Source organism: Calonectris borealis, chromosome 8 (assembly GCF_964195595.1).
Source record: "Calonectris borealis chromosome 8, bCalBor7.hap1.2, whole genome shotgun sequence".
In the NCBI taxonomy this organism is placed as follows: Eukaryota; Metazoa; Chordata; class Aves; order Procellariiformes; family Procellariidae; genus Calonectris; species Calonectris borealis.
This window is the reverse complement of record NC_134319.1, coordinates 17,195,403-17,212,484: the sequence shown is the minus strand read 5'-3', so window position 1 is coordinate 17,212,484 and position 17,082 is coordinate 17,195,403. Positions and strand designations below refer to the sequence as shown.

General features: G+C 38.8%; 1 protein-coding gene across 1 annotated transcript in view; it reads left to right on the top strand.

Moving 5' to 3' along the window:
* Window positions 1–17,082, top strand: part of COL24A1 (collagen type XXIV alpha 1 chain) — a 149,707-nt gene that overhangs the window by 19,123 nt on the left and 113,502 nt on the right. Inside the window, exons 4-7 of the mRNA XM_075156204.1 lie at window positions 2,953–3,006; window positions 6,348–6,401; window positions 9,961–10,014; window positions 12,176–12,229. Of these exons, the coding sequence (XP_075012305.1) occupies window positions 2,953–3,006; window positions 6,348–6,401; window positions 9,961–10,014; window positions 12,176–12,229 (216 nt within the window). The remainder of the gene's footprint in view (window positions 1–2,952; window positions 3,007–6,347; window positions 6,402–9,960; window positions 10,015–12,175; window positions 12,230–17,082) is intronic.

Sequence of the window (17,082 nt, the reverse complement as noted above, 5' to 3'; positions counted from 1 at the left end):
TATTTACACAAAGTCACTATTTTTTTTCTTGGTGGTTAAAATGTCAAATACAAAAAACCACATTAACACTTTTAATTGTTTCAGGTTTGTTTAATCACTGTTTCCAGTAGTTGGAGGAAAAGCTATTCAAACAAATGACTAATTCCTTGGATTGAGAGATTGGCTCAATCTCAGAAGTTGACTTCTATGGCTTACGTGGGTGCCTTAAGAGGCATAAATAGCTTCTTAGCTAGTATAAAAACAGTCATGCTGATTTGAAGTTGTAGTTGTAGTTCACTCCACATAGAGTGGAATAACTTCTTACAACTAGTTGGAAGAGCATTTCCAGGAAGACTTGCGTGTGCTCTACTAAGTCTGCTGTCAGCAGAGATGTTGGTTTTGTTGCAGGGAGGAGTCTAAGATGGCGATGAAGTAATGTACTCTGGTTAAGGAGAGTCCTTGTTAATACTTTAATGAAACACCTGGATTGCTGGTGCTCATTGCTAATTATTGTTAACCAGAGACTTCATCTACAATGGTTGACTTTGTTTCAGAAAGCCTTGAGAAAGCGTTTGTCATCTCTGGCTGCATAGTTCAAAATCCATTTTACTGCTTCTTTTAGGGGTTGCTGAGGGCTTGGTTGTGATTAGATTTTCTTCTTCTTTGCTTGTGAATTAGTGTAATCAAAGTGCGGGGGTTGGGGGGGGTCTTTGGTTTGGTTTGTGTGTTGTTTTTTTTTTTTTGGCAAAGGAAGGAGGTACTATTTAAAAAAAAATTTTAGAAGTCACATAGGCAAAAATATTCTCACTGCCCTTATTCAGTAAATCAGCAGCAAAGATCAGGGATGTTGATAAATAGTCACTAAGATTTCTATTAGGAAAATGGTGAGGTTTGGCTATTAATGTATTTTTACGGAAATGTAGAGAGCGTCTGAAATAGGGATAAAGATGAACTTTGTACTACAAATTGCAAAAGAATGCACATTAGTTGCAACTATTTTACTTAATAAAACATATAGTATGTTTCCCTTTGTAGTCCCAGGATTATTTTCTAAGCAAAGTGCTTCTCTTAACTTACAATTTGAGAGGAGAGATTAGAAAGCATACTAGTTCAGCAGTGGCAGAGTGGGAGCTCTCTGTGCTGTTTCAGGTGTGGTTTTGGACCTGGACAAGAATGCCAGGTCAAGAGCTTTTCGTATGTCTGTCTGTTACTTTTTTTTTTTGTTACTAAACAGAGGGTCTTTTTACTTTAGAAAAATATGAGGCTGCTAGTGAGCATTTATGCAATCAGGCTGAATAGAGAACCTCGTGTGCTAAAAGTATGACATGTTACAGTTTGACCTAAAGACCAGGACTGTAACACAGATTTGTGTCTTCTAAATTACAGAGTGGGAAGTGCAGGGTATGGGTTTCAGCATGACTTAATGCAGTATGTATGGACATACAAATTTTCCCAACTATAAACAGGCAGTTGCACTACAGTTAGACTCTTAAAGTTGTTATGATCAATTGGAGAGGAAAATCTTTTTTTTCCTTCCTCAGAACAGTGTTTTTCCCAGAATTGTCCAAAGTGGCCAAATGAATTTAATTGGCTTGACAATGCCTAAAGTCCATAATCAGCACTGTCTTCTCTGCCAGTGACATTATCTTTCCAAGGAAAAAGAAATATCACTTCCACAAAACTTTAGGTATTTAAAAATGCAACTTTTATCTTAATAAAATGATTTGTTGGTTGCTAATAAAACCCCAAAGGGTGTTTGTCTTTTTTCTCCTCTCTTTTTTTTTTTTCCCCCTCCTCTTTTTCCTTTTTTGCAAAGCCTGCGAGCTGAAACTAGCATTTCAGCCACGCTAGTTGCCCTTCTGATTTCCCTGGTATCCCTGCCAGCTTTTAGCAGTGGTGTTTGGGGATGGGCAGAATGATACCCAGTGTTTTGCCTAGTGCCTCAGCTGAGAGCTGTAGTATATACAGAACACAGGAGTGCGAGGAAGCCTGGGTGAAAGAGCAAGTTGAATCCCTTCCTGCTATCGTCGCCTGACCTCCTCCGTCTGACTTTCTTGATGCCTATTTTCCCTTGCGGTAGGAGTACTTGATTTCTGTTAAAGCTGGGACTTGCTGTGCTGGCATTTGGATGGGAGCTGAATTCACCCTTAAGAATAGCTTATGCTGTCTTAGGACTCAAGTGTGATAGATGAAATATAATATAAATTAGTGCAGATTTTAGTCTAGAGCTCTCATTTGTATTTGAGTACAATGAAGTTGATCCTGGGGTTTTGAATATGAACAGCAATCACATACAGAAAAGGAAAGGTTTCTATGGTCAAAACAACTAGGGTGGTACACTGTCTATATTCTTATAGTGACTAATAATCTAATTTATTTGCAAAAGATACATCTGGCTATGTACTAGCATTTAAAAAAATCTGCATTTTCTTTAAAAAGAATGATTTTTCATTATATACAAGGGCAAACATGCTACCAGTTATTCTTATCAGAAGCTTTTAATAGGAAACTGAACAATCCATGTTTATTTTCTTCTATTTAATGTCTGTCTTTTCTGTGAAGTAGTATCTCATTTTTTCACAGTTACTCTTGACTTTTCTAAAATGTTGTTTGGCATGCCAGCATGCTTATTAAAAAGGCTTAATTATTCTCTATTCTTTATTTTGAAATACACTGCACTTGCTTGTTTCTAATCCTTGAACTGATCTCTTCTTCCTTTAATACAAATAGACTTAAGTAAAAGTCAATTAAGTATTAGCTCCAATTCCTCTGACATAAGATACTTTCTAAACAGAAATCTGATTTGGAGCCAGATTAAAAACACACGTGCTTGTAGTTTGGAAATTAGTTTTCAAGCTGAGAAGGTCTGCATGAGCAGAAAGTCATCAGTTAGAAGAACTGGTCTGATTCATTCTTATGATACTGTCCTTGTACTGGGTTTTAGCCTCAATTGTTTTGATTTTCTATCACCAGGGTCCTCCGGGTCCTCCAGGTTTACCTGGTCCATCAGGAAAGAGAGGTCCTCGGGTGAGTAAAACAGCTAAGTTCTTCTGTAACTCTAGGCAGGTCACCAACAATCAAACTGGAGTTTGCATCATTTTGTCTTTCTCAACTTTATTCATATGCTTGGTGATTATGAAAGTGTATGATTCTTAACATTTGGCAGGTAGGTTAAAATAAGGCAAAGCAAACAGTTTTTTTCCTCCTGTTAGCCTCCAGCTGAGTTAATTCCATGTATGGGCACATACACAGAGCATTGTTACATTTGTACCTAGCTTTTGCTGCTCACAATACTAACTTGTAGTTTTTCCATGCTGCTCCCATCTGCTGCAATCTAAGGTCATGTTCATTTGTTTTTGGAATGAGGGGGAGTGAGCAATGCATGCCACAGCCACAGAGGAGCAGGCAGTGGATACAAAATTAATCACTGCAAGACGGGGGGAACGGGGGGGGGAAACACTCCCAAAAATCTGTGTTAGTCTCTTGTGTTACAGCAGCTTGATAAAAGAGGTGGTAGTTGTCTGCGTAATTTGCCCAAGGAATGAGCAAACACTGATTTATTTTGTGTGACTGGGTGCACCCCAACATGAGCAGGGAAGCAGCCTTGCCCTGTGCCAGGGGACAGAGCACAGGCTTTGCCGCAATGAGCAGAAACCCGCGCCCCAGCTGCCAAGAGCATGGGAGAAGCCTGTGCCACTGCAAGGACTAGTTGATGGGGCAAAAGAGGGTAAATCTGTGTTTGTACAACTGTGTACAAAAAAAATGTTTGAGGAGTCCCTGAGGTCGTGGTTGATTTGCGGGGTTTTAGGGAAGGGCAACTGGAGGGAACAGATTAGCATTTGTTGTGTAGAAGGTTTCAGGCCATAGTGTTTGGGATGTGAGTGGTTATGGCTGGAGTGCACTCATCTAGGCAAATCGCAAGTGGGAGATAAGGGAGTGGTTTACGTGAAGGCTCAGCAGATGTGTGGGAGGAGATTTGACTCAGCCTTTGAGGAACGTTTAAACAAACTGCTGCTCAATAGTGTTGAACATCCTGTGCTTTGCTGGCTTTCAAAACTTGGTCTGACAGGGTAGGAAATTATCTGGTCAGAGGGGCTGAAAACCAAACTGATGCTTCAGAGCAGTTGGAGACAAGGGAGTGGACGAGACACATTTAAAAGTATAAAATGAAAAGCATTCCTTCGAATCCATATCTTCCTGACTTCTTGGATCCTTTTTTCAAATTATCCTTCTACATAAGAGCTGACAGTTCTTACAACTCAGCTTTTTATGTTACATAGTGCCTCTGTCGAGGATATGTCTGGCATCAGAGGCAGGATCCCACATACCCAAGTAGATCCTCACAAGTGGGAAGTTGTCTTTGGTTTACAGGAGGTTGCCCATATGTTTAAAGCCATGCCTGTTGGTGAGATCTCTCTTGCTCAGTTGTTGCTGGTTTGGGTTTTTTTTCTGCAGGTCTTTTTTTATAGGTATAGAGTACTTAAGAGCACAGCGCTCTACTGTGTGAATTTTCTGGATTAATTATTGAGTAGGACATGCTTTCCAATGTGAGGAGACAGCTTACAGTAGGGTGCCTGGAAGAGTATGGAAATGGCAGAGATGAATATTTACTGGTAGTTCTGAGTTTAAAATACATATTTATGTGGGCCGAGAAAGTCTATAAAACTATTTGATCAAAGAAATAAATTTTTTTGAAATGTCAGTGCTCTTTAGTTCATACAACACTGATAAATTCAAGCAAGTATAGCTAGTGAAGATACACAGTATGATAGAGGAGTTTTTTGATCCAAAAAGCACGTAAAACCTTGTTGATGCGAAGTTCATGTCCACATCTACCAGTCTGCCTTGTGACTTCTGTCTTCCTTCACATGAGCTGCCATTTGTGATCCTGAAATGTGACTCGAGGTGTCGAAGAGAAGCAGCAGAGTGCAGAGCCACATTGCCCGGGCCTTCTTCAGGGTCTCTCAGGTGTGCGTCCAAACTTGATCCTGACAGAGATTCACATGGGTTGGACACTTCGGGCATGGTATCAATGCCTGATTAATGGTTCGAGATTTCCATTAGAAACTGATTTTGATCTCTGTAATTCTATGGTAGAGAAGTCCACATCTGACAGTTAAGGTTTTCTAAGTGTCATGGCTTGTTCTGAGTTTCTCAATAATGAAATTTCAGCAATTTCAGAATTAGTCCGTGATGAGATGAAATTCCCCTGATGCCTCTGATTTCACAAGGATACTTTTGCACCTGTGTGTAGCAGCAAAAGCTAGGAACCACTTCAGCACTGCAGCTACATTGGCACTTCCTATTTGTTTCCTTTTTCCTAAATCCCTGAGGGCACCTCCAAAGTTGCCAGCGTGCAAATTAATCTCTCAAACAGCACATGGGATTAGCATTTCTGTGGAGTTACGTCAACATTGTCATTAGTGAGAGGGAGCACTTAACAGATAGAGCTTTCAGTGTTACTGTGAGGTATAACCAGTAAATTCAGTCTCATGTGAGGGAAAGACAAACGCTGCGTTTATCTGTTGTAAGACCGCTGAATATATGAGAAAGCTGAAAAGGATTCTTACTATTTTTGGTATTTGGATTAATTGTTTGGGTGGAATTTTGGCCTTGGTGAATTCAACAAAAGCTTTGTTGCCGACTTACCAGGGATAGGTTTTCACCAGTTTGGTCCTTCAGTGTTTGGAAGATGAATAGCTTCTGACAGCCGTTGCAACAAATATTTTCCCTAATGCACTGTTTGTCAAGGAGTGAGGATTGCTGAGTGTATTGCAGGAACAGACACTTATCCTGGAAGGTGTAGATAGTCCCGATAGCCTATTCTGTTCCTGGAATGGTTTAAGTCCAACTCTTCTAGTAACAAGCCCATTTTTTACACTGACTGTGGGAGAATCAGGTTGGTGAAGGGTTTTTGTCTGTGATTTGTTTAGAGAAGGTGGAATACATTGCTTTGAGTCGTCTTCTAAGTCAGTGGGAACTGATCCACTTACTTCTCTCTGAAGTGTATAGCTGGGTACCTCAGAATGTGTTTTTTCTGATCTTATCCCATGCCTCCAAGTTTTGTACCTGGAGAGCAACATTGCAGTAACTGTGTGCCAAATACCTGTTAAGAATCACTTGGGAAGACAATAGAAACTGAGATTTTTAAAAGAAGGGAAGTACTCAACTTCACTTTTAATTTTTTTAGGAAGATGTACATGTTTTATTTCTTGAGAATCCTTTGAAAATCCCAACCAGTACTTCTAAAAGCAACAATGATGCAGTAAAATGATCCTCTGCAAACTGTTCACACTTGTTCAGTGGAGTACTGAATAATCCCACTCTTTTTTGATTTTTTGTTTTGTTTTTTTTTTTTTTTTTTATAGGGTATTCCAGGACCACATGGTAATCCAGGTTTGCCAGGATTGCCAGGTCCAAAGGTGAGTTAATTTATCCACGTTGCCATGTAAATACATGAACTTCTTAATGACTTTTTGGAAGCCGCAAAACTGTTTCCTATAATACAAGCAATTGGCCTTCTTTGGTTTACAGATGGAGACTATTACTATAAACATATTTTAATTAAATGTAATCAATCACATTGAACTTCAAATCAAAACAAAATTGCAGTTTATTCAGGGGGGAAAAAAACCCTGTGTGTGCAGAATGATAATCTGGAAACTGTTACCCATGCAAGTAGTCTGTACTTCCCAGAAGAGTTCCTGTAAATCAGCTTGGCCTCTTTGATAAACTGGAATTTAAGTGAGAATAAACATTTAATTGCTGTAACCTTTTGCCTTGTTTTTTTTTTTTTAAAAAAAAAAAAAATTGTCATTCTCTATAAATTCCTCTTTTTTGTCAGTGCCCAACCTTTGATATTTAAATACTCTAATATTTCAGACATTATCACTTGATTAATATGCTAGAATAATTTTCTGAAGATTTATGCATGTGATATTTAAAACCAAAGAAAAAATACTGGACTGGAAGCTCAAATAAAATCCTTCAAACTTGTGTAACATAGGCCCTTTAAATAGATTTGACAGATTTGTGCAGTTGCAGAATGCCTTCAACTCATATTTAGTTTGAGCAATTTGATAGATATGTTAGGGAAAAAACCAGCAGCAACCATGATTTGTTTTAGTGCGATTCCTAATGGCAGGAATCTGACCTGTCATGACAGGTGTTAAAAACTGCTTGAGGACATAAAAAGAAATTTAATAAAGCTTTCAGTGTCAAACACTGTAAAACCAAGTGACTCTTTTTTTTGTGTGCTTTTGTTATTATCTAGTTCTACAGGAACAGTTAAACTTGGAGATTCATAATTATTTTTTACAATATTTATGCTGGCTGTATAATGTAATACATCTCTAGGAAACTAATTGTAATCAATTACTCCTAGGATTTGTTTTATAATGTATTCTCCCCCTCCACTGGATCATAATCCTGATCAGTTCTGTAGCTGTCACCATGATTTTAAGAAGGAACTATGTGTGTGCATGTACCTACATATATAGAATATATATATATGCAAATGTTACTAGGTGCTTAGCAATCTCTTTCATTTCTGTTAGACTATAAATTATTCTTTCAATCCAAGTGTCTTCTGAAATACTTTTCTTTAAATAAAAATTAGCCAGGTGCTCACCGAGTTTTGACTATGAAGATCCAGTTGACCCATACTGACTATGTAAGCTGAAATACTTTTGTTTGATCTTAAAACATTGCAGACGAGTTGCAACAATTTTCTGGCAGTAACTTAATGCAGAATTTTATTCTGCCTTTGAGATGCATGCGTTTTTCCCTCCTGTGCTGAAGCGTCCTTTATGTACTTGCTTTTGAAGTATGGAACAACATTAGCTAATACACTTAGAGTATAGTATCCAGCCCTGGATGTGTGCTAGCAGTTCCAACCGATAGCTGATGTCCTCGGCATTTAATTCCTGATAAAGAGTTTATGGGTGTTTGTAAAGTCATTTAAAAGTATTCACGAGGTTTCGCTGTATTCCTGGCTCTCTGAAAAATAGATTAGTTAAGAAAACCTAGTTTGTGGATTCTGGCACTGTTCTAACTACATTGTAAAGTTACATAGATTAAATAATGAAGTGTTTTATTTTATCCTCACATCTTGACCTGTGGTGATGTGTTGTTAATCCACAACTGAAGGCTATGCATAACAATGGCTGTTTGTTTTTTCGATTAAAAATAATGAGGAATTAATTATGCTTATAAGGGAAAGGAAGGGCTATGGGTAAGTTATCAGAGGCCTGTGTTTTAACTAGCCAAGAGCCGATCTCGATTTTATTACAACTCTTAGTTTAATATGCCTGTGTTGGAAAATGGAAGCAGAAGACAGATTGGAGTTCCTCAAGGAATATAACTATTTACCTTCCAAAAGGTAAATCAGCTGGAAAATACTCGATAACTCCTACCGTGCTGAAGAATGGTGTTCTCTCTGACCTGACACATCAATTTAACACAACAGATTCATTTTGCCGTATTTCCAGGCTTTATTTAGTATTCAACAGGCTTAGTTTCTCAAGCGGCCTCACGCACAAATCTTGACTGCAGAGGGAAGGATAACCCCTGATCTGCAGTACCGAACGCGAGAGGAGGGTCAGGCCCCGTCGCATTTCAAGTAAGAGCCACGACTTCGCAGGTCTGAAATGGCTGATGGGCAGGAAGCCTCGCGCTGCCTCTCTTGCACATCCCCCTGAGCAGCCGGCGTTGCCCTGCGAGTAGGATTGTGCTGGCAATGTCTAAACAGCTGTTTGTCCCAGCTTCAGCTCTCTTTCAATGAAGGGCATGTATAATCTTTAACCTAGTGCTGCTGTGGGATAACTTTAATAGTAACATTTATTTCCTTGGCTATGTAAAATGTATTTTTGAGTGAGAAGAGTAGATCTTGATGCCTGTGAGTAACACCCAGTGTTATTCTACGGCTTTGAAATCAAGAGCACTGTTGTAGCCTCTGCCATTTATATGAACAGGTCAATGAAATGTTACAGTGCCTTTTGCGTGTGGCTTTTAGGGTGAATTAGACGAAGGGTTCACCATTTCCTCCTCAATTACCTTATTTTTAGGTATTAGCGCATGAATGTGGTTGCAGCCTATGGCTCTGGGAACTCCCCAGGTGACTGCTCGGTCAGCGTGAAGCAGTTCACCCGCGGCCCCCTCAGGAGGTGCCTTTTGCTGGTGACTCCTGTTTTAAGGGCTGTGAATTTGACTGTGAGGGGTGCGGGCCAACAGCTCTGCAGGGCTGGCTGCCAGCCCTGCTGGTCCTGACCAGCCCCGGCTCCCGGCCCAGGCAGGCCCTAGGCCTCTGTGGCCTGCCGCCCTGCAGCGCCTGGCGCTTCGTGTGGCGGCGGGCTCTGGCAGTGGGGATTTGGAATAGGAGAGGTCAGTGCGGCAGCGTCTTTCCCCTCTCTGCGGCCTGGTCTCGGATGCAGACAGTAACTTCTGGCCAGAAACGATGAGCTCTCTCATCTGCTAGGAAGTAATTCGTAACTGAACAGAGTCCTTCGCTGTGTGTTTACGGCCACGATGTCTGCACTGCGTGGGGAAGGTACTGAGCGTGAGGAAGCCTGGGCAAGATTATAATCAACGCAGTGATATAGCCCGATTAATCTTGTGTTTGGGGAATAGGTGGTGTCCTGAAGTGGTGGAGACACGGGGAGAGCATTTCAGCTGGGATGTCTGCTTTAATCCTGCTCATATTTACCGATTTAATTTACCAATAAAGTCTTCTTATCAAACGTTTTTGTGACATTATGAAATTTGGAAAAATGTAAACCTCATTTCAATGTGAACTCACGCTATTAGATTTTTTCGTAGTTCTTTACTGAAAAAGTTATGAGAAAAAAAACCTGTAATAACAAGTGAATTTTATATTAACGTTTCCCCTCTTCTTGCTGTAACTGTGAAAATATTTGTTTCCACATATATTATTAAAAACTCTTTTCCCTGATGATATCGATGAGCTTAATTTCTCTGCAACAGGGCCCTAAAGGAGACCCAGGATTCTCTCCAGGACAGGCAAAACGTGGAGAAAAGGTAATATTTTCTTAATTATAGAAAAATATTTTGTCTGTCCCATTCTGTTGTTGAAGTTTTGTTTAATATTCAGACAAGTTATAACAGTACAATGCTTTGTATTTACTGTGTCGCTGGTGTATTTTGACACTTTATTGTGTGAGACTGACCAGTGCAGACACAGGTGATGTAATGAACCAAAGACAAATTAAAAATTATATTGAAAGCTGAAACTTAAATGATATACTCAATTATAAAAATAAAATTAAAAAAATTAAAAGGGAAATACTTTTAGAACAATGAACTTGAATTCTGTTCGCACTGATATAACAAAGTACAGATTCCAGTTTTCTTTAGTACCTTGCATAAAAGTTGTGTAAGACAGACAAAATTTGAGGATGACAAGTGCACACATTATTGCATGTAGCCCACATTATTGCATGTAGCCACTTTTTTTAACAAGCTCTTGATGCTAAGATTTGTCCTTTCACTTCAGAAAGGACACTTCACACTCCTTTCTAAGTTCCTCCTAAGCTGCTTTAGCCAAACTAGCGGTTGCTCTCTCTGACCGAAATATTTGAGTATAAATATTTAAAATGGTTCTTCACAGAAATCACGGGCTTGAAAGCTTGTGATTATTTCATTTTTAGATTGTAAATCTACTGACTATGTATGAAACTTTAAAAACAATGTGATAACACTAAAAATGTAATTGCATGTTTGCATTCTAATGTATTAGCCTACGCTATATCTTTTAGAATATCTTGTATTTATGCTAAGTTTCATTAAAAGCATTTGCTAGTAGTTCAACATGGAACATGTTGAACCTGTAGTGGAACATTTGCGCTAAGTAGAAAACACTGTGAGAGTCCAGGACCACTCTCCGTGATGAAGTAAGCATTAGCAAATAACTGTTGTTTACTAGCTGCTGATGTGTACATAAAATAACATTTTTTTTTAATGTATACATTTTGTCAAACCATAAAATTCACCAATAGGTATTTTCAATGTTAAAGGGCTGCTGAGCAAAATTCAGAAATGTGCCTGATAAGAAATTGAAGAAATTGAAGTGCAGCTTTTGTAGAAATAGCAACATTATTTTAAGCTAACCAGCTTTTGCTTTTGGCAATCTAATCATAGTGTTGTGAGCTATATGTGTCCACCTGAAACTCAAGGTATATTCTTTGGCGTGAGCCCAAGTTTGAAGCCCACCCATGTATACGTATGATGTACACCTAAATATATATAGAATGAATCTATAATCCAAAAATGTGGGATTGATACGCATTTTTATAGTTCTCACTATTTTGGGTTCTTAATTTTTCGCCCAAGTCAAATTTGCTCACCCTAAGTAATGGACTTGAATTTACTTTGATGCAAACTCACTTCCAGGATCTGTTCATGGACTCATTGAATTTGAATTTGGGCACTAATCCTGAAAGAGTGAGTCTCTTCACTGTCAGTCCTGAGCAAGGAAAAAAGAACTGGAACACCACTCCCTCCTCCCCCAACTGCAACAACCATAAGAAAATGCATCTTTTTCCAGCTCCCTAGTATTTGAGATGCTCTAGTTCTCATTCACGTATACCATCATGTAGTTGCAAGGTTTAAAGAACTTGAATGAGAATACCCATATGTCACCATAACGCTTTTGTCTATATGCATCTTCCACGTTGTATTTTACACATTAGATTTATGCTGTGTTTTATGCAGCACATACCGTAATGGTGTCCTGATTCCTGGTTGAGGATTGTTGGTATAACAGTAACACAAACAATAAACAGTAGCAGTTAAATATAATATATACTAATTTGAGGTGAACCCACTCACTTCTCAGCGAAGGGTTACCTCAAGAATTGTATAGTTTCTTCACTCCCATTTATGTCGGCTAAAAGTAAATGTTGTAAGGTTGTGAAGTAAGTCTGTTCCAGCCATGATTTGGCCATCTTGGATGACGCAGGAGCATGCATGTTGCACCAGGTGGTTGCAGTTGAGGAACTGTTGCCTTTTCAATTTTCTTCCTCTAAAAAAAACCACAAAACTTATGCCGGATAAAACAACATTAGCTACTTCTTCATACCAAGTGTTCAAGAACACAGAGAAGATATGAAGTCCTACATGTTTATAGCCCTGTGTCATGTTCCAGTGAAGCATAGTGACTCTGGATGTTTTTGTTGTACAGGGTGATCCAGGCCCCATAGGCTTTCCAGGCCCACCTGGCATCAAAGGCCAAAAGGTAAGATTCTATTGCCATTTTTGTGTAACCCTCCCTGGCTCAAATCCATGGCTATCAGGTGGATGTCTGGTGGTCAAGAGGTGACAAAAGGACTTTAGGTCTGCTGTTGGTATTGTGACTGTCTACTATGTCAGGCTCCAGGGCCAACAGTGCAAAACGTTCCCTTGCAACTAGATCAAGTGAGATCATGGCAACAGAATGTAAATCACAGCTGCTTAGGTTGGTGTCCTTCAAAAGGCATGGTGTGCCCCTGCTCGAACTGAATAGGTACTAGGGAAGATAGGCTTGCCTACGAGATACAGCCATTTTTAACTCAATTGTATTCAATCCTCAGTAATAATTTTTTCATTTCTTTTTCTATATTGTGTATTTTGTAGCATAGAAGAAGCTCCATGGGATCATGTGCTCAGTATTTCTGCACTGATTTATTTGGTTTTTTCCCAAATGTGTGCCAGAATTGCTGAAATAGAACTCAGGTGGAATAAGTTCCAATTTTGGATGCTACATAACGCGATATTTTTTAATATGAGAAATGTCAGGGGCCACATGCTGCATTTAAGAAATATATCCAAATTATGGCAGTCCTATGTATACAGGAAAGCATAAGGCAGACAGGTAGTTTTGGGAAGGGAACATGAAGGATGTCGACAGAGGAAATGAGACAAACTTAAGAAAATGAGCACAGAAGACTGAGGGAGTGAATATAGTTTGTTTTTTTTTTTTAAAAGTCTAGTCATTCATTTTTAGAATTGACCAAAACAGTAAAAATGTGACCAGAAAAGGAAGCTATCATTGAATTAGCACCAGGAGGAGTGTGGAAATTTGTTTTGCCAAACATGTGGCACACAGTTCTATGAACTGAGAAAATGTATAGCTGTGACGAATTTGCACTCACAACACCCCTCTGTTGAGACTTAACCTACAAGCCTGGATGCTTATAGCTTTTGTCACCGCTGATCTTGGGCTACCTTGAGATTCTCCAAGTACTGTGCTTTCTTATTTCATCAGGTTTATAGTTTTGCTCCAAAAACAAAGTAGTTTTTGTTTTAAAGCTCTTTAGATGGGAAGCAGCTGTCACTTGTTCTGGATTATGAGACTGACATTTGGGGGCAAGGAAATTAAAATCTTATGGCCATCATGCTCTCTTCCTGCCACAAGAATTCACTCCTTATCTGAGGGTTAAAGACTCTGTGAAGAATCGTACTCAGTTGATCACTGGAAATTTTACTCTCTGTTTCCATGTTGTACATCAGACACTAACTAGAACCATGTTTAAGGTAACTTCTGCCTGACTTGGATTGAAAGAATACCAGCTTTTGAACAGCACTACACCTGTAAACATTTAGAAGTATTTCACGCTTAATTTTTTTAATGACAAGCCCACAATTTATTTTGTTTTAAATAATTGATCGTTAGTTATTGCTTTTCAATATATGCAAATAGGTAAACACACTTAGCTCATTGTGATCTCAGAAATTATTTTCAAAGGAACGTGAGCACAAGTAGCTGTGAAGTAAACCACCTACAAGAAAAAACTGCAGAAAAATCAAGTACTTCCATTTTTGTTTTGTACCCAGTACTACTGGGGAGTTGCTATAATATTGAATAAATAACATATTTCCAATATTCTTTCTCATCCAAGTAAAAAGGAAGATAAAAAAATCCTACATATGAGTTAATGGTATCCCAAATTCTATTTGATTTTGACAGTCAGCTTGTGTTAACTGAGTAGTTTCTAAACAGTGAGATATTTGATAGCAAATAAAAACTCTGATGTTCTTCCAGATATTTTTAACAGTGTAATACAAATCTATGTTCGTTTCATGGCAATTACTTTTTGTCATATTGACTTTTGTCTATTGACCTAGAAACTTGAGGTTTTCTTCTTTATGGAATTCATCATCCGTTTCCCATAAACTGGAGTGGGGGCTTTGGAGAGCTGAAGTGGAGGGTGCGCTGCAATGCCTGCTGCCCTCCACTGGGCATGATCGCCCCACTCCAGGGTGGCTGTGGCTGTGGAGGACACTGTGTTTAACAAGTTTCCTAATCAGAATTTGTCTGTACAACATTATTTGGTACTTATACAAAAACATGTGTTGTGGAAGTTTGAGGCAAGTGTGCATATTGTTTTCACTTTTTTTGTCAAGAATGACTTTGAGAAGCCATATTCCATGCGCTTTTGTTTCTGTTTTTCTGAATATCTGAGATCATGTTAGGAGAGTACCTGGAAAGATTCATTTTACCCAAAAAAAAAAAAAAAATTTTTTTTTTTAAGTCCTCAATGCAATAGAAAAGCAGTAGTAAACTACTGTTTTGGATTAGAACTATAAAATGATGTGTTTCTTTTTATAAAGCTGAGAATCTACAGTTTTTTAAATGAGATAGTAAAACAAACGTATGTTAATAATCAGGACTTTGGGAACAGATTATTGTGATTGACTTTATTTTTCATTACATGCCATGTGTCGGAGTATGCATCCTTGTGGTTTCATATAAAATATGACATATTTCTCATGCCTGTAACACACTATAAAAAGCCAAGTTTTGCTTGGGGTAGGGCTCCAAATTTATTCTAGCATAAGAACAGAAACTTGCATGTTTATGAAGTGTTTAGAGGCCTGTTTCTTTCAGGCACCTTTTGAAGCAGAGAAGCAATGGGGGGAGATGAGGGTAAGTTTGAGGATAGTGCTGTTTCCAGAGCAGTTACATGGATCTCATATCTGGAGCTGTCTTGAGAGGGCCACCTTTAAATCAGCACTCAAAATTTTTCTTATATCAGTCCAGAGACCTCACAGAGCAGAAGCCCCCTCCTTCCCCCTCTACCCAAAAAGGGCCTACTTCACTGTACAGGCAGACGAGTACTTGCCTCTGCTAGCCAGAGTACTGGGGGGTAGATTGTCAACCAAAGGACAGTACTCCTGGGCATTAACTTGCCTGGGATCATGCCCATTAGAATGACTGCAGTGCCTATGTGGTTGCAGGTACTTTACAATGACATTGGGAAAGACTTTTTAAAAGATTGGCTACAATTTTCGGGCTAGCTTTATTCCCTATCTAATATGTGTGTAATAGTAAATCACAGGAATCTGGATCTATAAAATCCTGATAAAATTCCCATACTGAAGTATAATATGGCAAGACATGTTGAAGGAGGAAACTTGGTCGCAACCTGAGAAGGGCTCCGTATTTTCTTTTGTCTTTACTTTTGTATCCTGTAAAGGGTAAGGCAGGTAGATAAATTTCAAAGCAGTACCTGTGGTGATGTCAACATTATGCTACCGAGTGTCTCCCGCTGCTTCGCCTGGAGAGCGCAATTTTCCTTGAGCAGGAAAACTTCAACTCTGTGAGAGAAATTCCTCTACTGAATTAGATGGAGAAAAAGTCCATCTTCTATATGTAGGCTTTTTTTTTTTAAGGGATATTTCCATTCATTAGGATATTCTGGCTGAGAGATGCTAGGTGAAATCTTAGTTGTGTTAATAAACATCAGCAAACAAGATGGAATGGAGCTGTGAAAGAAAAAAAAAAAACCACAAACCTACTAAACCATTTGCCAATGAAGAAATTCTTCAAAACTGGATGCCATGTGGTGACAACGTGGAGCTGATAAGTAAGTGTTGCAAAGGCTCCTGTCACAGTGCACGGAAATCTGTTTATATGCTAGACTTATCCCATGCCCAGAAATGTTTTTCCAGAACTTTTCGAAGATTAATATCTCTCTGTAGCTGATGATTATAGCATTAGGTGCAACACTTCACCTACTGATTTTTAGAGGTTACAGAAACCTCTTGGGTCTCTACCAAAGTTGCCAGTGTTGTGCCAGATGTATTTTAATTACAAATGCATAGAAATTCTAATAAAACACAGTGGGCACCAGTAAGGTGGAAAGACTTGGCTTGAACAGTCCTTGCTGTTATGATTTAACATCTACATTTTGCCACATACAGATTTCACTCAGTCTGGGTCCCACTGTGCTAGGCATATGGTAGAAGTCAGACACTTAAACTTGCTATGAAGTCTTCTGAGTCGTATTAGTTGGCGGTAAAGGCTTTTCCCTCACGCAGACCAAAGTATTCTTGCAACTTGCTGTGTTTTTGTAATGTGCTTGAAGCCTGTATTGCTGTAAGTGGAAGCTTCAAACCTTTCTCTTCCACATTTAAGCTTTTAAATCAGAGCATTAATCTTCATTAGAAATTGGGAGGTATTTCATTTTGCAAACCAGTGCATGTGAACTTGTATTCTTCTTGTTTACTTCCTTCTTAGCTCAGAGCAAACTGGGTCTTATTTATATAGGTATGCTCAAGAATACGAACCCAAACTAATAAAAAAATAAGAATTTTAAGAGGATTAGCCAAGTCACAGGAAAGGAAAACTCTGTGTGAAAACTCTCTCTTTGGAATGACATACATTTTAGCGTGGTTTAGCTTCATTCCCACCCAGCATTAAATGAGTTAGAATGAATTAAGGCCATGTTAAGTCTGAATAAGAATATGGGCATACTACTGTAAAATATGAGTTCAGAGCAGTTTTCCTCTGGCAGAAGTAAGATGCTGTTGTGTAGAAACATGGACACTAGTAATTAGTCCTTCATCTCACAGTTCCTTGTGTACCTTCTTTTGAGACTGTCCATGCAGGTGTTAATGAGCTAAACTGACCTGCTTTGAAACTAAATTGTGATAAACTTCTCTTTGAATGTTTCTGTGTATAGCAGCATTTGCTTTCCTTTTCTCCTTGTACAGAAATAATAAACTACTGAGAGATTTCTTCTAGCAACGCCTACTTTAGTTGATCATTTAAACATAGGGAGAGGATAAAATTCTGAAATGGATAAAACTCATGAAATACAGAGTGGG